Here is a 21,086-nt window from a genome sequence, read left to right on the forward strand (position 1 = left end):
TGGAGAAAGATCCTGTAAGGAGGAGAAGGCTTGGCAGTGGGTTGCTGTTTTCTGTCGAGGGTGAATCAGGAAAGGCCTTTGTGAAAAGATGCCATTTGCTCAGAGAGCTGAATGCAGTGAGGAGGTGAGTGCTGCAGCTGCCTGGGAAAGATCATTTCAGGCAGAACAGGCGCAGGCCCTGAGGCAGAGTGGCTTAGGCCTGTGCCTGGCAGAGCAGGCAGTGTGTCCGGAGCGGGGGCTGGCAGGATGCCAAATCACATCGGGCTGCAGAGTCAGTGTGAGGACTTTGGGTTTACTCTGAGTGGCATGGGAAGCCACTGGGAGATTCTGAGCAGAGGAGTGACATGGCTCTGCCGTAGATTTTAAAAGGATCCCACCAATGGTCCTTTTGCCATTTCCCTCTTTGAGTCTGTCTGGTTCCACATTTCAGTTGTTCCTGTCGGCACGCGTGAATGCCCCACTCTTTCAGTTACCGTCATCACCAAGGGTGGTGCAGTGAGGTAGCAAGATCTTCGTCTTTGCCGCCAAGTAGTCCTGGGTCTAAGTCTGGCTCCCCTCCCGAGCTGTGCATGCCTGGGTAGGAAACAGCCCTTTTGAGTTTCGTTTCCTCATATCTCTGAACTGAGGGTTAGAGAGCACCGACCGTTTAGGGCATCTGTGAAGATTACATGAGATCACGTATGTGCGGGGCTGGACACGGGGAGCGCTTGGAAATTGCAGCTGTGACTGGAATTCTTAACCAGGCTTGTCACTTCTCGGTCCACACTCTTGTGACTGAGGGTAGAATTGGCCTGCTCTGTGGGGTTCGAATAAGTTACCCTATGGTAGAATTAACCTGTGCTTCTCATGCCTGTGGGGCCTTCTTAGGGTGCAGGAGGAGGTGAAGTTGAGGCAGCAGCTGCTCTCACAGAATGACAAGCTATTGCAGTCCCTCCGAGTGGAGCTGAAGGCGTATGAGAAGCTGGATGAAGAGCACAGGAGACTGAGAGGTACCGGGGGGGCTCTGGTCCGAGGCCCTTCTCACCTTGAGGCTACTGTGCTTTGGGCTGTAAGCCCACCTGACCACTGGCTGTAGGCACAGGAGGGTAGAGCTCAGCCCTCTCCTCTCTGGCCTCGTGGGTAGAATGGATGGGTGTTGAAGCTAGCGCTTTGACCCACTCTTCTTTTGAAGGAACAGCAGGAAACATAGAAGGACTGAGGCTCAGCACCCAGGCCAGCCACGGTCCGGGTTCCCACTCCCTTGTTCCCAGCTATTTGACCCTCAGCAGGCCACTTCACCCTTTGAGCCCATACATGCCTCTGTAAAACATGTCTCTCAGCACCTGTTGTGTGGAGAATTGTGTTGAAAATTGAATGAGACCATTTATTAAAAGCATCCTAGCATGATACCTGACACATAGTAGGCACTCGGGAAATGACTTTTATTATCGTCCTGCTAGTGTGTGTTACTTTTTGCCCATTAATTCAGCAAACATTTATGGACACCTCTCATGTGCTGGGCATTGCTCTGGGGATGGTTGTTGGCCTCAGTGCTCTCTGTATCCCAAGAGAGATACCAGCTCAGAGTGCTTCAACTATAAGGTCTAATGTTTCAGAATCAATTTTGAGGTGTGGTGAGGTGGTTTTTTTTTTGTTTTTTTTTTTAACTAATTTTCCAGATGGTTTCTCTCTATTGAAAGTTGATCTAGAAAGGGGTCATCTCACAGCTTTTATTTTCTTCTCAACTGGCTTTTCTTATTCTTGCTGTTGTGTCTTTTTAATACACTGTGGCTCTTAAAATCATCCCCTTTCATTCTATAATTCTAGCCCAAATAGATTTTATTACTACTAGACATAATTTTGGGGTTTGGTATGCAATTTGCTAGGCTTTTATGGCCAGAAGCGAAAATTAATTTCCAGCTCTTATTTAGCCTGTGGAATAGCAGCAATTAAGTCTGCCGATATTTTTGTTTCTAAAGTCAAGTTGTTATTTTAAACTGTACCTAGTTCTTAGGAAGAGGGAGGGCGATGGTGGTGGCGGGTGTAAAACGCGATTGAGTTCCTTCAATGGCTGACCCTTTGGTTGTAGAAGATGTCAGGGCTTCTCTTTGCACATGTCTGCAGAGGCGTCGGGAGAAGGCTGGAAGGGGCAGGATCCTTTCAGGGACCTGCACAGCCTCCTGATGGAGATCCAGGCTCTGCGGTTGCAACTGGAAAGGAGCATTGAAACCAGCAGCACTCTGCAGAGCAGCCTCGAGGAACAGCTGGCAAGGGGGGCAGAGAAGGCACAGGAAGGAGCCCTCACTCTGGCCATCCAAGCCCTGTCCATCCCTGAGGTGCCCCTTCAGCCTGACAAACACGGTACTGCCCCTGCCTCTCCCCACTTGCTGAGAATGCAGCTCTGAGCATCTGTGTGTGACGTGTGAACTTCTGAATGATGCCTTTGCCCCACACAGGTGTCTTTCCGTTGATAGCTGACACGCTGTACCCTGGGAGCCAGGGGACCTGACTGCTAATTAATTAGACATCACCTTTGGCAAAGTGGCGTAATCTCCATCTGAGGCATCTTGATTCTCAGGGAAGTGGAATTTGGACTTCCAGACACCCTCAATGCCTCTGGCCTTGCTCCCTCCTATCCATTTAGTCCTGCCTGCATCACTTCCATGCTGAAATTTCTTTTAGTTTCTCTTACTGCCTTTAGAAGGGAACCTAAACATCTTAATCTGGCTTTCAGTGTCTTTCAGGATCTGAAAATCATCCTGATAGGTTTAAAAAGTGGATCTGTTTTGCATTTGCTTGCAGGTTAATTGCCTAGCCCTGGAGAGAGGCTGTGGGGGGGTACCAGAAAGAGGAGCAGACACCTCTGCCACCTGCCCACCACAGGGTGTGGAGTAAACCAGTAAATGGTTAGACTCCAATCAGTCAGGCAGCCTGTCCTCTTTGCTCTAGAGATGAAAAACAAAGGCCCAGAGAGTGGATGGGGCTTGCCCAAAGTGGCATAGCAATTAGGCAGCAGAGCTGGAACTAGAAACCATTTCCAGCTTTGACTCTAGGGCTGTTCCTAAACCCGCTGGACCCTCTGGAGCCTTGGGTATCCTGGGATTATCGTCCTGACACCCATGGGGTAAATGTGTGTATCCAGTGGGATGAGGAATGCCAGCATGCTTTAAAAGCAAGTATTGTACTAAAGTTTGCACTTACTTTTACTTGGATACCTCTAGTTAAAAAAATAAAAATAAATCTCTTAAGGAGTACCTAGTCAGTCTGCCTTAGAACTTGTAGTGATTAGTTCATTGATTTCTCATTGACAAGGATCTTAAAATTTAACCAAAAAGATGATGTAATAATATGAAAAAAGTGAACAGAGAAAAAAAGTTGATGATTCTACACATTGATCATTTTTTAAAATTTGCATATTTCTTTTCATTTATTAAATATCGGCATGAATTTATATTTTTCAAATTGGTTTTTGTGTCATTCTGTGTCCTGTCTTTGTTTTTGTCCAATATTGCATCATACATGTTCCCTCTGCTTTCACATGGGCTTCCTAATGATTGTTTGCAGGCTATTCTTAGTCACCAGTCCATGACCCCATTGATTATTAAAGTGGTCTCTGATTTAGAGCCATAATAGACATCAATGTTAATATACTTTTTGCTGTTAAACAATATTCTTAGGAGAAAACCCGACCAGGGGAATCTCAGAAGTTTAGAAAGGTGCCATATTTCTACCTTCTAAATGGTCTGTCCATCAGAAGTGTACAAAGGTAGTGGTTTTTGCGTGACCTCATCAGCATCGGGCATTAATATTTTTAACATGGGTCTGCACCTGGCCCTTTTTAAGGCTTTGAGGAGCTTGTGGGGGTGGGCTAGGGGAGATTGAAGCAAGGAGAAGAGTTCTGTGCTTGGGGTGCCCAGGAAGGAGAGTTGGGTAGCTGAAGCGAGGAGGCCATCAAACAGCCTTTGCCTTTGAAATTTGCCGAAAGCAGCCCTCAGCATGCGTGGCAAGAGGCATCCAGGAGAGCATTCAGAATTCACAGTGCTGCCTCAGCAGAAAAGTTTTCTAATTTCCTTGAGTCAAGATCAGAATTGTAGGCAGCAGCATTTCTTCCTTTGCAAAAGACTTCTCAGGTCTGTATTTAAGTGCATCTGTTTTTAAAATTATGTTCTAAAGGCTGATGTCTTTCGCTGAGAGTGATTCCTCTCAGGGCCAGCTCTATGGAGCTGACCTCCTGGCTCCTTGGCCTTAGGAACTGTAGCAGACCCTTGGGTGGTGCTGGAGTGCAGCAGCCCACTGCCCAGTGGTGCTGGAGCTTGGATGGGGGGATCCTAAGCCCTGGGCTTGCTTACTCTCTGCCACTGGCATGCTGGGTTATGCTGGACAGATCACTTTCTATCTCTGCCACTTGGTTTCCCCTTCCATGAAATCTGAATTACAATGTGTTCTGCCCACTGAGCTATTGAGTCCAATAGCTTTTCATATGTGAAAGTGCTTTCCAAATTATTACGTGTTGCACAGGTCATCTGTACATCATCTATTGATTTTGCCTCCTTACAGTGTTGCAGATACATCACCCCCCAGATCCTATTGTGGGTTACTCTCATCTCTGGCTTAGATTAGTGTGGCAGCCTCCAGACAGAAAAAAAACTCCTCCAGTACAAAATACAGACCTCAGCTTGACATTGCCTTGCCCAAAGCCCTTGAGTGGGCCCCTCAGTCCTCTTGGTTCTGGCCTTGCATCCTACTTTGTCCTTCCCTGCCCTCTGGGCCTTGGGTCTATGAACCGCTTATTTCTCCCTGAGCGATGATTCTACTCTTTGTCCCACTGTCTGCCTCTCACCTGCCCAATGTGCTGCCTGGCATTTCTTTCCCTCCTTCTTACCACAGGTCAGTCACAGTCAGTCTTAAAATGGTGAAACCCCGTCTCTACTAAAAATACAAAAAATAGCCGGGCGTGGTGGCGGGTGCCTGTAGTCCCAGCTACTCGGGAGGCTGAGGCAGGAGAATGGCATGAACCTGGGAGGCGGAGCTTACAGTGAGCCGAGATTGTGCCACTGCATTCCAGCCTGGGTGACAGAGCAAGACTCCATCAAAAAACAACAACAACAACAAAAAAAGACCACATAAGGTTTTAAAACAGGTGTTAGCCTTTGGGAAACCAAGTTGGGGGGTAGTGCCCTCACCTGAGCCTCAACAGCCTGTGTTTTCAATCACACTAAAATAAAATTGCTTGTTTACTTTTCTGCTAAGAGTTTTTCTAGGGAATGGATTGGGCCTGGTCAGTCTGTCTCCCTGGTGTCCCACACAGGTGGGCCTGGCAGGACAGAGACCTAGTGAAGATTTGAAGGAATGCTTGTGTGTGTATGAATTAGTGAATGTGAGGGGCTTGACTGTATTCTCATTCAGTTCTCTCTTGAATGCTGACAGCAGTGAAACTAACAGTTCTCGTGTTTTGCATTTTGTAGATGGTGACAAAGATCCCATGGAAAGTGATAATTCATTTGATCTGTTTGATTCCTCCCAGGCAGTGACACCAAAATCAGGTACAAAGCTGAAGTCTGGGTAACGGTGGCAGCATTGGATGTGACAGTAAGACTTTTTAAATTGCAGAAAAGGGGGTCCCTGGTCCCACCTCAGGAGGGTATTTGGCAAGGATTTGGGATTTCAAGTTCTCAGCATCTCCAGCTGGTGATATCCTCCTTCAAGCCAGTTAATCTACTCCTAGGTGTTACCAAGCTTAGAACATCATTGGGTCCCTGTTGCCTTAAATTAAAATTGTGGCCACCTTTGTGAGGCTTTCAAGGCCGCCCAGGATCCAGCTCCAGTGGGCCCGTCCAGCCTTATCCCTTACCCTGGCGTAGCCACACAGGGGTCACCATCCTGCAGACAGGCCAACACTTTCCTCTCACCGTGACTTTTAGACCCCCTTTGTCCCACCCTTTGCCAGTAAAAGTCCCATTTCCTCAAGACTCATCATGAATGCACATTTTTCTGTGACATGGCTTTGCTGCTGTCCCTGGTCAGAATGACTCATCATTAGTGTAATTCTTGCTTCTTGCTCAGTCCAGCTCAAATGCTGCTCCTTCTTAGAAGCCTTCCCTGTTCTCTCCCTCCCTGCACAGAAAATTGCTTTTCCTGGCTCTGGCCCTTCATCACTCTGCTGTTGCACCTTCCGCAGTGTCTATGTTCTGATCAGACTGTGGGCTCCTGGAATGCAGGCACCAGCTTGAGTTATCCTTGTGAATCTGGGGTCTTCTGCTGAGTGGGTGGTTGATAAGTGTTGGTTGAGTTGACTTGAGCCTATCCTACAAGATGACTCGTAAGCCAGTGTGGGGTAATATATAGAGGTCCAGGAGCCATGCATCTTTTCCCCACTGGGCTTGTGTTGGGTGGCCTTTGGGCACGAGGGCCTCTCCTAGCCCTCCTAGCTAGCTTCAACATCATAAGCGCCTTGAACGCAGTGTTACCTGAAACAGATTTTACATCCTACCTCTCATTTTACAGTTTCAGAGACTCTTCCACTCTCTGAGAATGACATGGACTCCCTCTCCTGTGACAGTGGCAGCTCGGCAACTAGCACTCCGTGTGTGTCCCGCCTGGTCGCTGGCCACCGCCTGTGGGCCAGCAAGAATGGCCGCCACGTCCTGGGCCTGATTGAGGACTATGAGGCCCTGCTCAAACAGATCGGCCAGGGACAGAGGCTCCTTGCCGAAATGGACATTCAAACCCGAGAGGCTCCCAGCTCCACAAGTCAAGAGCTGGGAACAAAGGTAACCTGACCACAGAGCTGGAAGGCACAAGCTGCTCCCTGGGAGTGTCCATGGAAGGGGTAGGGGAGTCAGATGGTGCAGTTGTCCTCAGTAGGACCCTGAGAAGAGGGACTAGGAAGTGTGGCCCCAGAGAGCTCAGAGGTCAGGTCCAGTGTGGGGGACTGTGGGTGGTGGCTGTGTTTGGTGGGGTTCATGCCCTGTATTCCTGCAGTTACTTCATGGGCTCTGCTGTCTTGCTCCCATGACGGCCTCTGTACATCTGGTCTCTCATCCATTCTTCTCTCCATCTGCACCCTGGTGTGTCTGTCCACTCATCTGCCCATCCACCTGGCTGTCACCCATTATGAAGTGGAATTACTAGTTCAAAGGTTGTGAACTTTTTAGGGCTCTTGATGATAACTGTTGCTGCATTACTTTCCAAAACAATTGTGTCTCTGTTCATGAATGTTTGTCTCACTATATTTTTGTCTTTGTTGAGGTTTTGTTGTTGTTGTGTTTTTTTATTTTGAGACAGGATCTAGCTCTGTCACCCAGGCTGGAGTGCAGTGGCGTGATCATGGCTCACTGTAGCCTCGACCCCACCTCCTAGGCTCAAGCAATCCTCCTGCCTCAGCCTCGCAAGTAGCTGTGACCAGGCATGTGCCATCACACCTGGCTATTTTTTTTATTTTTATTTTTTAGAGACAGGGTCTCACTATGTTGCCCAGGCTGGCCTTGATCTCCTGGGCTCAAACGATCCTCCCACCTTGGCCTCCTAAAGTGTTGGGATTATGGGTGTCAGCTATCATGCCTGAGTATGTCAGCATATATATATATATATATTTCTGTTTTTTTTTTAATGGAGTCTCATTCTGTTGCTCAGGCTAGAGTTCAGTGGTGTGATCTTGGCTCACTGCAGCCTCCTTCTCTTGGGTTCAAGTGATTCTCCTCCCTCAGCCTCTTTAGTAGCTGGGATTACAGGCACCTGCCACCATGCCCGGCTAATTGTTGTATTTTTAGTACAGACCAGGTTTCACCATGCTGGCAAGGCTGGTCTTGAACTCCTGACTTAAGGTGATCCAACTGCCTCGGCCTCCCAAAGTGCTGGGATAAAGGTGTGAGCCACTGTGCCCAGCCCAGGTATTTTTATTTATAATGACTTTTTTGTTATACTTTATTATCTAAAAAGGGTGTGTCTTTTCTCTCTTTTTTTTTTTTTTTTTTGAGACAGGGTCTCGCTGTGTTGTCCAGGCTGGGGTATGTGGCATGATTGTGGCACACTGCAGCCTTGATCTCCTAAGCTTAAGCAATCCTCTCATCCCAGCTTCCTGAGTAGCCAGGACTACAGGTGTAGACTGCCACACCTAGCTAATTTTTTATTTTTTGTAGAGATGGGGGTCTCACTATGTTGCCTAGGGTGGTCTTGGATTTCTGGGCTTAAGCAATCCTCCCGCGTTGGCCTCCCAAAGTGTTAGGATTATAGGCATGAACCACTGTGCCTGACCTCATTCTATTTTTGTATTTATTTTATTACTTACAAAAACAAATGCTTTTTTCATTTCTTCTTCTTTTTTTGTATTTCCCCTTTTCTGAGTCACATAGATAATTTTCTTAAGCCCTTGATACCTCCCAGTTTGAGTTTGCTCTGCCAGCGGTATAAGGCCCTGATATCATATTCACTACAGCAGGGCCATTTAACAGGGACCAGTAAAGACAAAACCATGTATTGCTTGCTGTTGGTGTCATTTTCTCTGGGCGGGTCTCTGTGGGCCGCCAAACCGTGAGAATGGCCCTCCCACAGACCCTGTGCTTGGAGTAGTAACTGTAGTTAATGCTGGTGGTTATTAACCATGGTGGTTATTAATCATGGTTATTGATTGGGCTAAAATCACCCCTGAAATTCTCTCATAATCTACAATTCACCAGTCTTTAAGAACAATAAATTGGTGCTATGTGGTACCAGGCTTTCGCTCAGCATGTGAAACAGAAGCCCTACAGTCTGGAGATTTATGCTGCACGTTAAGGCTTGCTTGTCCAAAATCTTTTTCAAGACTGCACATAACAGCCTTCATATCCCCCCTGTGTAGGGTCCACACCCAGCACCACTGAGCAAGTTTGTGAGCAGTGTGAGCACAGCCAAGCTGACCCTGGAAGAGGCCTCCAGGCGGCTGAAACTTCTCTGGAGAGTCTCAGTCCCCGAAGATGGCCAGTGCCCCCTTCACTGTGAGCAGGTAGGTGGTGACACATGATTCAGAGGCTCAGTGATGCCACTGGGGCCTGTGTCTCAGTTTCCTCCATGCCAAGCAGGGGCCCACAGCAGATGTGACCACCATTTGGGGTATGTATCAGGGAGGAGATGGCCCTGTTTGCTATGGCTTCACCGTGTTCTTACTTGATCCATCCCACACTCCTGTAGCCCTGACCCGTCTGAGCATATCTTTGTTGAGTAGAATCCTGGCTGCATTCTACACATGAGGAAACCAGGACTCAGGGAGCTGAAGCACTTAGTCAAGGTTAGAGCTTGTTTGAAAGCATAAATATTGGAACCCAGTGTTTATTCTTTTATTTTATAGGCTTTAAGTCCCAGTTTGTCCTCATAGACTAGCCCATTCTTTTCTATTCATCATCCCTTTTGGTTTAGGTGCCTTTCTCTGGCTCTTCTGATTCCTATCGACAGCTTTCATCATCATATTTGAGTGGACCTTGTTCAAAATCTGTTTTAACTACTTAGGAAAGACAGGCTCCAAACCAGGAGTCAGGCAGAGTAGCAGCTGTCCTCTGATTTCTGTGTGTGGGATACATGTGGTGTCATGACAGGTGAATGCCCACTCTGGCTACTCAGAGAAACCTCCCTGGAAGAAGGGACATGCAGGTTAAGGAAGAGTTAGAACTCTCTGCTTGGTAGCATGATAGATATTTCCCCCCTTTGTTTATCTGACCTGTCCGTTCTTGCCAAAGGCCAGCAGGAAGGCAAAAGGGAAATTTACATTTTTTTGTCGTTATCTCATTTAGTTAAACCCCTTTTGACAGCTCTCAGGTCTCTCAAACATGACCAGGAAGTAGCTGGGGGGCAGCTCTCTCTGCTCTGAAGGTTCTAATGAGCCCGTCCTAAGATTTTCCTTTTGGGATCCTGGGGACAAAGTTTGGATACACTAAGCTCAGGAAAGTTAATAACTGTTCATTCCACAGAAAAATCTTTTTTTTCGCCCATGTTTAGCTGGTGGCAGTATCAGGTGGGAGACAGTGTATGAGGGAGGAAGGCTGAGACTCACTGGGGTCCAGTCCCACATTGGTCTTTCCCCTCTTCTAATCCACCAAGTCCTGTTCCGTCTTAGGCTTAGGTGACACAGATGGCCTGACTACCTGGAGTGTCCCATGTCCTGCTTCTGGCTGGCTCCTTCTCACCTTTCAAATCTTAGCTTAAATATTACCTCGGAGTCAGAGAGGGCTCCCTGAGTCCTTCAACATAGAGTCCTCTTCTATTTCATCGTAGCCTTTCAACCAGTTGTAATTGTATATTTGTTTAATGTCTGTCTTCCTCTATTTTCCTTCAGAGGACAGTGTCTATTTTATTTATAGTTTTTGAATGAACCAGTGATTTTTGTCTATACACCCAAAGTAGTACCTGCCTCATGATTTTAACATAAACATGTCTGAACTAAACAGTTGACACTTAATGCAATGTTTTTGTCCTTAGCACATTGTAGTAACTGTTAAATAGACAGAATACAGCTCATACACATATATAAAAAATATATTATATATACACACACACATATACAAATTATAGCCACATTGATTCTTCCCTACTTGCAAATCGTTCCAAGAGGGGTTGGTGCTCCTGAGTACCTCTTTCCTTCCAAAGGTTTCTCGAGTAATTGATTATGCTCACTTTGATGTTATGGAATTGTGGTGCCAGAAAAAGGACCTTTGAGATGCTCCAGTGTGGTTGCTGGGGTACAGACCCCCTATGTGGTGTTAAATTGCCTCTAGCCACTTTTCTGTCACTGCTGTGTTTCATACCATGCCTTTGCTTGGTGTGAAATGTGTGTAATGCTGATTTCCATTTCCAAGTTTTCACCAGCAACCCGGGGGCTTTTGAACTACCTGGTTTTCTCTTGAGTGTTATTAATTGCCTTTTACATTTAGTATACCATCCCCTGCAGTCTGGACTGCTCTGGAAAGTGTGTATCATGTGCATCAGTTGTGTGGAGGGATACAAATGTACACACATACTTGTTTATAATAATTTTTTTAAATGGAGGATAAACAGTAACAAACCAGGCTACATATAGTAGTGGGAGGGGAGAGATTAGAGTAACAGATAGAAGGTAGATTTCTCTGAATAGACCGTTTTGTAGATTTGACTTTGCAACTATATAAATGCATTACATAATTATAAAAAAATCAAAATGAGAAAACAATTTCTAAAAATTCTTGGCAAGATGAAACAAACCTTACTGTACATGGCAACGTAGGCATAACAACACAAAAAGGAAGCATTTCAATGACTAACGCATAGTACTTTGACCACAGATTTCTAGTAGAAATATTCTAAGGGCAAGAAGAAAATTTAAACTCTTGTTAATGGTTATATTGTTAGTAATAATATTGATATTGATATTCTGAATTATTATATTTCTATTATAAGATAAAACAAATAACTGTTAATTTTATTGGGAACTGATTTTTTACTGCAAGGAAAAAGAGATATGAAATCAAAGAAATAACCCTGTAATCCTAAATTTGAATAGCACATATCATTATGAACTTGTGATGTATTATCATCCATTAAAAGAATTTTATGAACTTTCTCAGCATACAAGGCTCCAGAAACAATGTCTGTTCTACCACCAGTGAGCGCCCTTGATGCCCAAATTATGGTTTCTAGATACCTTTGCCCACTAAAGGGAACTAGGGTTCCTTGGAGAAATGGCTTGCTGCTAGGTCTGGGGCAGGAGATATATAGTATGAGCCTAGAACATATTTCATCCTAGTAAGAAAGGATCCAGCATGGGGAAAGAGGGAGAGAACCCCATGGATTTACAGTGGTTCCCATAAGTGTGGGCCCTGGACCTGCAGCATCTGCATCACCTGGAAACTTGTCAAAAATTCACCTTCTCAGGCCTCACACCAAACCTACTGAGTCAGTAACTCTGAGAGTGCACCCCAGCAGTCTGATTTTATAGCCCTCTAGATAGGTTTGAGAACCACTGGATTTAAAGAAACTCAAGAGATAATCAAATGCAAAACATGGATCTTGTTTGCATCCTCAATTGAACCAATTGTTTAGAAAAAGAAAATTATGAAGCAATCAGGGAAATGTGTTCACTGACTGGATGTGGTGATACTAAGGAATTACTGCCTTTTTTTAAAGGTGTCATAATGATACCGTGTTGGGTTTTTTTTTTTTTTTTTTTTAAACAATCTTTTTGTGGCCGGGGTGGTGGCTCATGCCTGTAATCCCGGCACTTTCAGAGGCCAAGGTGGGAGGATCACCTGAGGCCAGAAGTTCTAGAGCAGCCTGAGCAACATAGTAAGATGCTCTCTGTTTAAAACAAACAAACAAACAAACAAAAAACAAATCTTCTAGAGAGATATAGTAAAATACTTTATAGATGATACGATTGGCTTCTAGGGTTGGTTCCAGAATCATCTTGGGGAGAGGATGGGCAGGAATGTAGTAGAGATAAGTATGGCCATGAATTGATCATTGCTGAAGCTGGATGGGCACTTGGGCATTCATTATTCACTTCTTTCTGCTTTTGTAAATGTTTGAGAATTTTTCACCATAAAAAGAAAACAAGCAAAAATTTCTGTCCCCGAAGTCCGGCGGAACACTGACGAGGAAGCCTGAGGCCTCCGGGGAGGGAGTGGCTTCAGCGTTGCAGCTCTGTGGCCCTCGGGAAGAGTGCTCTGGTGACCTCCTGCAGCACCGGGCATGCTGCTCACACCCAGCGTCTCATCTGATTCCTTGCAGAAAGCTTGAGGGAGTTAGCTGTGATTCTTCCCCTTTTCCAGAGGTAGGAATGGAAACTCCCAAGAGGTTAAGTGACTTGCTTCAGCATCTTATAGTTGGGAGTGGTGGAGTTGTACTTTGAGCCCCTGCTGTTGCTACCATGGAATATTCATCCTATAAAAATGAAGATTTGAATCCAGGGGAACAACAGACATGTAAACAATTAAAATTCCCTGTTTTAAGTACTGGATAGAATATATACAGGGTGTTAGGAGAGCACCAGTGAAAATTAACCCACCATGAGTGGGTAAATGGTGTCACAGCACCTACTCTGCACCAGACACTGGTGGTTAGAGGGAGGAAATGAGCATGTAGTCAGTACAGGAAGCAAACAAGTAAAGGACCAGTCACTCCAGTGTGCCTTGGGCGGTGATGGGGAGACACTGAGCCCCGGCGCACCCAGAGGAGCAGTAGCCAGCCTAAAAGAAGTGCCAGGTCAACCTCCTGGAAGAGGTGAAACCTGAGCTGACTTTAGAACAAGGAATGGGTCAACCACGTCGAGTTTGAAATGATCCTTCCCGCTGTCTTCCATTATCTCATTTGAGTCTCACTCTACTGCAGTGTGATAGCTGGATCGGGGATGATTATTCCAGTTTTACAGATGTGGGACTAAGGCGTTGACTGTAGAGAGACTTTGTCCTGGAATGTGTGGCCTCTGGAGCCATAACCAGAAAGTCTTTGTGGGCTCTTAGCCCCAAAGAAAAGAATCAAAGCAAACCTAATGTTTAAAATTAGGATCCGTTTGGGAAGAACTGTCGAAGTCCTTGTACCTGACATGACTGGTTAATCTTAAAAGTAGGTTAAGTCAGGGAATCAAAAAATGATACATACCTTAAACATTTTAGTTTAACTTAAAACAGATAAATGTACATTCATTTGCCATTCTTTTGATGTAGGGCCAGGGCCTTTTCTTTTGAATATGGGTCTGCTGATTGGAGTTTCACATCTTCTTTCTTTCATAAACTGCATCCATAATGTATGTCTGTCACTTCCAATTTCTGTTTCTTTAAGATGAAGAGAAAACTTAGACACTTGCAAAGCAATTTGAATATAGAATTCTTCTAGACTGTGTTCCTCCCACATCTTTTATAGTTGTCTCACCCACACCTAATTTGCCAGAAATGTGTTTTTTAGTGACTTGCTTTTATCAAGTCTTTCCTGAAGCATATGTTAGTTTTCATACAACCAGTTCGCTCTTTTAATACACACATTTCATGGGCTTACTTAATATTTAATTAAATTATGCAATTTGATTACAAGTACAGCTACCATAAACAAGTTTGGGAACAAACTAAAGTGACTCTTCATGAGCTGACAACTCACCATCTCTCCTGTTGGAAGCAGAAGTGTTTCGACGTAGCAGAGAGCGGCCTGTGCCAGGGTGCTTTCCTGACAGAAAGGGAGTGTCCTTCCTCCTGCGAGCTGGTTTGGTGGAGACCGGCTGAGAGGGCTCCACCGTGCGTATATTTCACCTCGGAGCACTGGGGACTCTGGTTTTGCCACCCATCCAGAGTTTACTCTGAAAAACCAGAAGAGTTTCTTCTAATGGAGCATACTTTCCTCATAATACTTTTATATGATGTTTTGAAGATTTAAACATTAAAAAAATTTTTAAATCAGCATTATATATAGTTTTTGAAAAAAACACTCAATTTGAAATCATATCTCATGGAGAGAATTGCTGTTAACATTTTGATGACATCTCAATATACACATCTATGAATGTGGGCGTTTATGTTCAGTTTTGTGGAACAGGAATGCCTTGTATACAGGGCGTTTTGTTCTGGGCTCTTTTGTCACTAACTGTGATCATTTTTTGATATCAATATATAGAGCTCTACAACATTGTTTTTAATAGTTGTAAAACTATTGTATTATATGTAAGTACCATAATTTATCCAGATCTGTACTGAAATGAAGTTATTTTTTCCTACCATGAACAATGCTGAGACGAACATCCTTGTACATGGGCATCTTCTTGTGCGTATGTTATTCCTTGGGGGAAATGCCAACGTGTAGAATTGCTGGGGCAAAGAGTTAAGCGCATCTCAGTTTGGCAGATCTTGCCAGGGCGTTCTCGCTGGGCCATGCCATCCCGCACTTCCACCAGAGGCCACGAGGTGCTTTCCCTTTACCCTCAATGGATTTTGTCCGATTTTGCCTTTTCCCGGTTGTCAGGAAAAGGCTTCTAGTTTCCATTCAAATATTTTTGCTAGTGAGGTTGAGCATCCTTTTATATGGCTTTGTAATTTTTCCTATGTAACATGACGTTTTATGTTCTTTGTTCGTTTTTCTAATTTCTCTTCTCTTTAGATTGGAGAAATGAAGGCAGAGGTCACCAAACTACATAAAAAATTGTTTGAACAAGAAAAGAAGTTGCAAAACACCATGAAGCTTTTGCAGCTGAGCAAGCGCCAGGAAAAAGTCATCTTTGATCAGTGTGAGTGAGTGTGCGGGTAGCCGCTGTGCCTGACCACTTCCTGCCTCCAAGGGCTCCCAGTGCTGCGCTGGATTACCCACTTTGGAGCCCAGATTGTAATCATGCCTCCTATCTGTGGGCTTCTTTTCATCCTCCATCCTTTCTGACTCACATAGACAAATGTATTCACTTAACACACCTTTGTAGAGCAGCCCCTTGGTGTCAGGGACTGTCATCTCACTGGGAGACAGTCGTGTGGCATGTCAGTGATGGGAACATGCAGAGCGCTGGGGTGGGAGTTGGGTGGGCGTCACTCCGTCCTGGGGAGGTGGGCATCTTAGACAAAGTAACCCCTGCGCTGAGTGTGAAATGAGAGTAGGTGTTGTCACATGGAGCGGGGGGTGGCAGTCCCACAGGGAAGAGCATGGACAGAGGCACAAAGGCAGGAAATAAGGTTTCGTATGTGAGAAACCAAAACCAGTCCCTGTGGGGTAAAGGCTGCAAACAGTGAATTGAGGCAGGAGGGATTGGGAGTCAGGGAGTACTTCATGAAAGACTGAAGGTGGCAGGCTCAGGGCAGAGGATTGGCCTGTCAAATCTGTGTGCAAGAATGGCTCGCTGGTGGCTGCTCCACCAGTGAGGCAGAGGCCAACTCATTAGTCAGACAGGAAAGGTGGCTACGATGCTGGGGATCCAGAGGAGGGCATGGATTTGAGAAATTCTTCTCAAGGCAGATGCCAAGACTCAGGGTTGGCGAGGTGAAGTAACTTTTTTAAGGTCAGTCCCAGTTCTGATCTAGCCACTTTGGAGATTGTGTGGGAGCAGCTCTGTTTCCCGGTTTAAACCCTCAGCACTCCCTCCTGCTGCATTTAGAGGAGCAGGCAGTAGCTGAGTTTTCATTAGTGCCTGTTGGCAACATGGCCCTGGCCGAGCCTGTGCTGTCTGTGTGTCAATTTCCCTGTCTTAGGAGAACTGCTGACTGCAGCACTTTCTCTCTGGATGTGCCAGCCTGCCTTGTGCGGCTCTTCTATCAAAGTCCAACGTTTCTGGGGCATTTCTGAGAAGCACAGCACAGAGATTATTGCCAAGTAGGAGTTCTCCTTAGCCACCCCTGGGAACCTTCTGAAAATAGACTCTGTGAGACTGGCAGTGTTTGAACTGCAAAAGAGAGGGGCTCAGCCACTGAGCAGGCACTGAGTTCCTGTTCTTTGCCCCTTACGCCAGGCCCTGGGGACAGTCTTTGCCAGTGAGGGTTCCAGGCTTAATGAGGGAGACACACAGCTTAGCTGCAGGACAATGTACTGAGTGCATCCTGGGAGGCCTGAGAGGTGGTTCAAGACTGACTGGGTCTTGAGGAATGACTAGGAGTTCGTCAGACGGTGAAGGGGCAGGAATAGGATTCTGGCAGATGGCCCTGTGGCCTTGCTGCTGTGCTCCCAGGGGTGAGAGAGAACTGAGCACTCAGGGACATGCTTAGGACGTGCAAAGGATTTTCCTGTGAGAGATGAGTGAGAGGGAGAAGCAGGAAACATGTTGCAAGGAGCCTTGTGGACAGGACTCCAGGACTAGCAGCAGGGACCCGCGGGGTCCATGTGTGTGTTACAAGATCCCATGGCTGAGCTTGGAGGGGCCAGGAGGCCGGGAAGACCTCTTTGATGGCTGCAACAGACCCCCAGGTGGGCAGTGGGTCCAGACTGTGGGGGAGGGGATGGTTTTGAAAGATTGTAAGGAGGTCAGCCTGGCAGAGTGGTGGATGTCTGTGGGGTTCTGGTTGAGGGTTTTGTGTCACTCGTAGAGAAAACGAGCACAGAGGGGAACCTGGAGAGAGACAGGGGCAGCTGTGGTCATGTTAAGGCATCTGTGGAATATTTGGGTTAGACTCTTGGAGCAGCGGGCGGGGGGAAGCGATGCTCTGCACAGGTCTAGGAAAAGGCAGAACTCTGCACTGGCATCTCTCCTCCTCAGCAGCCTGTGACCCTGAACAGCCACAGGGCAGGTAGCTAACCCTATTGACAGGTGAGGAAATTGCAGAAGTAGGTTTGGATGGGTTGTGTGCTGTGGTCGGTCAAAAGGACAGAACTAGAACCCAGGTCCCCTGTGTCCTAGGTCAGAGATCATGGAATTATTGATTGAGCACAGTTCAGATCTCCACTCTCTTATGTGACCTGCATTAGACTAAAACCCTAAGCGTTAGATTCCTCATCTCTAACTGGAGACATGAACTCCAAAGGACTCAGACTAACTAGTGGGGCCGGGTTCAATAGCAACTTTATAAAAAGCACCCCAGTTTTCTCATCTGTAAAATAAGGATGATAACGCTACCTAAACTGTATTGTACTTAGCACAGTCTCGGGGGCAGAGGAGATGCTCAGCCAGTCCCTCCTCTTTCTTTCCATTAGGCCAGACCAATTCCTATGCATGGAGGTGGCAAATCATTCATAGTAAGAAGAGCCGCAAATGTCTCGTAGCACTTTCCCTCCTGAGCTGGTGTTGCCCGTCTCCATATCTCCTAGGCCTGGCACAGAGCAGGCTCCGCCAGAGCAGGGTGAGGGGCTTGCCCCAGGCAGCATAGCTGGTGGCTGGCCCGGGCCTACAGCTCCTCCTGTGCCAGGCTCTGCAGCTCATCCCAAGGAGCCAGGTCCTGGGAAATTCTCCAAGCCCCGGCGGACTTCACAGACCTGCTCTGTGAAGGGGACTAGGTGAAAGTTGGCATAGCACCTCCTCTTCCTCCATCCCCTCATGGTGATGGGGAAGGGCAAAGGCCAGGGCTGACTGCTACCTGGTCAAACTGACACCATACCTTCTCAGAGTCTACAGGGGAAAGTAAGGAAAGGGCATCCCAGTGGGACCCTAAGAGTCCTGATGCCCTGGGGCCTCTCACTGGCCATGTGACCTGGAACCAGGTGCCTCAGTTCCAAGCCTCAGGTCCTCATTTGCAAAGCGAGGACAGTAGTTCCGCCCCATAGGGTGGGGGAGTATTCAGTGAGGCCACAGTTGGAACCACCTGTCACCAGGTCAACACTGTTCAGCTCAGGTCTTCCCAGCACTCTGTTGAGGTGGGAAGAACCATGGACTGAGTTGGGTAGACCCTTGTGTGAGTCCCATCTCTGTGCTGGGGCCAGTCTAGATTTGGGACAAGTCCTTTGTCGCTGTGTTCCTCGGTCTTCTCCTTGCAGCGGGGATTTCTGTGCTTTGGAATGCGGCAGTGCTGTTGAGGTGCAGGGGTCCCCTCAAAGCTTGAGCCAGGTGATCCTTAGTTCTTCTGCCAGGAGCTTTGTTCTCTAGGGACATGGAGTGCTCTTTCACACTCATCTTTAACCTCCACAGCTGTGATACTTCATCTTTTCTGGGTCTCAGGCCCCTTGGTGAATCTGGAGACAGCTGTGGTCTCCCTGTGGAAAAATGCAGACATCCAGATACATGCCCTCATTTGCACACAGTGTCGGAGGATTTAGGACTGACCCCCCAAACATATCCAGCGCCCCATGTCAAGAACTTCGCCCTGCAGCAGGAGGTCAGGTTGGGAGTAGAGGGGCAGTGGCCACCTCTGAAAGTTGTTTTGCTTGGCTAAAAACAAAGTCCACACCGTCTGTCCCGTCCCCAGTGTCACAGATTGCAAATAAACTCCATTACCTCCAGATGGAAATTTTCGTGTGGTAAGAAATCAATATTTTCTCAAGGCCACCACACAACACCTATTCTGAAGAAGCCACTGGGGCTTCTGAAGAAGGGCTGTGTGTGCTGGGCGTTGAGACTGTTACAGCCTCTGGCACTGTTGGCTAAAGGTGCGGCTCCAGAAGCCTTTGGTGTTTCCAGCATGGGGAGTAAGCTGATCTCCTTACCCTCACCAAGCCCTGTTGAGAACAGATTCCCTGTCAGGCTCAACTCTGATCAAGAGGGGCATTCTTGCCACTGCTGGAGTTTGTGTTGGACAAGAAAAAGTCTGAAGGAAGAGCCACCTTTCCAGTTGCACCTGAAAGCCAGGGCTCGCCCGCCCCTCCTGGGAATTTGGATACACAGGGCATCTGTCTAGTACGGTGCTCCGGGCGTCAGCGTTGGCAGGGACCTCTGAAACCATCCCACCCAACCAACTCACCCAACCAACTCCTGTCCAGGCAGAATGTGACTTGCCTGGGGAACCAGGCTGGGCTATTCCGCCAGCTGAAGGGCAGGCAGAGGAGAAGCAGCATGCTCGCGGCATTTTCTTCCAGGCCATTTGGACCTGGCTCTAAGAGCTGCTGGGTAAAAACCTGGATTTGTAGAACTTAGACCCTCCTATGTGGGTCTGCCTGATCAGGGCACAGTCCCTTCCCACAGCTGCTTCCCACAGGGCCTAGGAAACTCAAGAGTGCTGGGCAGGCCCAGGCCTCTACCCTCCCAGTGCCATTGCCCTCCCTGGCCCACAGAGGTGAGCCTGAGGGATACCTGGACAGCCGGGTGACCGTGCAGAGCTGTGGTGTCTTCTCTGAACCGGCATAGCGTGCTCTAGTCTCTGCATCGCTGTCAGGTGGTGGCTTAGCGGGGCCTCAAAGAGGTGTTGTTGATGCATTATTTGGCTCTGGGGTGTGTGATGGGTCAGGTGGGCCCTTGGTACCTCCCTCTGGTCTGGATGCTTCAGACCTCATGTTGTCCACGTGTCTGAGCCCTTTGGGGTGGGGCTTATCCTCCCTGCACTTGGCTTTCACATGGCTCTCCTGGACATCTATGCCCCTAATCATTGCATTCTTTGCTCTCTCCTCAGTGGTCGTAACCCACAAAATCCTTCGGAAGGCCAGAGGAAACCTGGAGGTATGCCCTTTGAGTCTTCACTGTAGGCCAGTGGAAGGTTGAGAGGGGTGCAGGGCCAGAAAGGACCTCTTGAAAAATGAAGGTGCAGGGGGAACCAGGGGACATGTCCTCCTCAGAGAGTTGTGTGTTTCTGCCAGCAGTGCATGAAAAGTTGTGTTTTATCATGCCCTGTCACCAGTGGGGGTTCTAAGTTTTAAATTTGTATGCTATTTTTACCAGTAAGAAATTCAGCAAACAGTGCTTGGCACATAGTAGGCATTTGATGAATATTTCTTGAATGAATGCAGTATGATCTCATCGTCATTTTATTCGGTAAATATTTACTGACTAAACTATGTCTTTGAAAGCACTTTGAGAATAACAGTCTTGCGTTTACCTCTGTCAGGGGTCTTACTTCAGAAACCTCCACTGGACTTAAAATTCTCCTTTTTTTTCTTCCTTTTCCTAGCTTAGGCCCGGGGGAGCCCATCCAGGAACATGCAGTCCCAGCAGACCAGGCTCCTGAGAAGAACTTGCAGCCAATAAAGCTTGTGCTTCCCCACTGAGCTCACGCTGTCTCTTTGTTCCAAGTGTGGTTCCTATTTATTGAGGAAGAAAGAGCTGTCTGGCCAAAGGAAATCTTTTTTTTTCCCTTCATGTTTTCTCTCTGAAAGTTGGCTTGAGAGTTGTTGTCAGAAAGGTGCGGGTGCTCCACAAACGGGTGGTAAAAAGGCCTCGAGCTCTTGGATGTCGCATTTCAGATCTCGGGCAGGCACCGGAACTGAGGCTGTGCGCCTTGGTGGGCTTCACGTCTTCCCGTGGATTTGCTTAGTACTCAGCCAGTGCCGCAGTTTGAAGATTCTCATTAAATGATTCATTTCATTTCACCTTGACGATTCTGTTGTTTTGTGTGGAGCCTCAAAGCCCAGGTCCCAAAATCCCAAGTGGGACAGGCCAGGGTTCCACGAGTCGCATGGCTCACTGCTGAGCTCACTCAGGTGTCCAGAGAAGAGCACCTCCGTGCAGCGTGGCTGTGGGCACTGGTGTGTGCTCAGCATCTCACAGTCTGCTGGACAGCAGCCCTTGCAGTGGTGCCATTCCCGATTTAGCAAAGAGCAAAGTGAGGCCCAGAGCTGGAATGTGGCATTTGCAT

The 21,086-nt window shown here is 47.2% G+C and overlaps 1 protein-coding gene across 4 annotated transcripts in view; it reads left to right on the plus strand.

The window, feature by feature from the left end:
• The window catches only part of CDK5RAP2 (CDK5 regulatory subunit associated protein 2), a 185,775-nt gene extending 164,955 nt beyond the window's left edge, over positions 1-20,820 (plus strand). For 2 of the 4 annotated variants that reach the window (XM_025359182.1, XM_025359185.1), the window contains 8 exons: positions 868-989; positions 2,104-2,340; positions 5,445-5,522; positions 6,484-6,749; positions 8,816-8,959; positions 15,061-15,187; positions 19,908-19,954; positions 20,403-20,820. In XM_025359182.1, the coding sequence (XP_025214967.1) occupies positions 868-989; positions 2,104-2,340; positions 5,445-5,522; positions 6,484-6,749; positions 8,816-8,959; positions 15,061-15,187; positions 19,908-19,954; positions 20,403-20,459 (1,078 nt within the window). In that variant the 3' untranslated portion in view covers positions 20,460-20,820. Of the gene's footprint in view, positions 1-867; positions 990-2,103; positions 2,341-5,444; positions 5,523-6,483; positions 6,750-8,815; positions 8,960-15,060; positions 15,192-19,907; positions 19,955-20,402 lie in introns of all 4 variants that reach the window. The other 2 variants (XM_025359183.1, XM_025359184.1) reach the window with 2 other exon arrangements.
• Positions 20,821-21,086: the final 266 nt, after the last annotated feature.

The sequence above is a fragment of the Theropithecus gelada genome, chromosome 15, assembly GCF_003255815.1.
Source record: "Theropithecus gelada isolate Dixy chromosome 15, Tgel_1.0, whole genome shotgun sequence".
In the NCBI taxonomy this organism is placed as follows: Eukaryota; Metazoa; Chordata; class Mammalia; order Primates; family Cercopithecidae; genus Theropithecus; species Theropithecus gelada.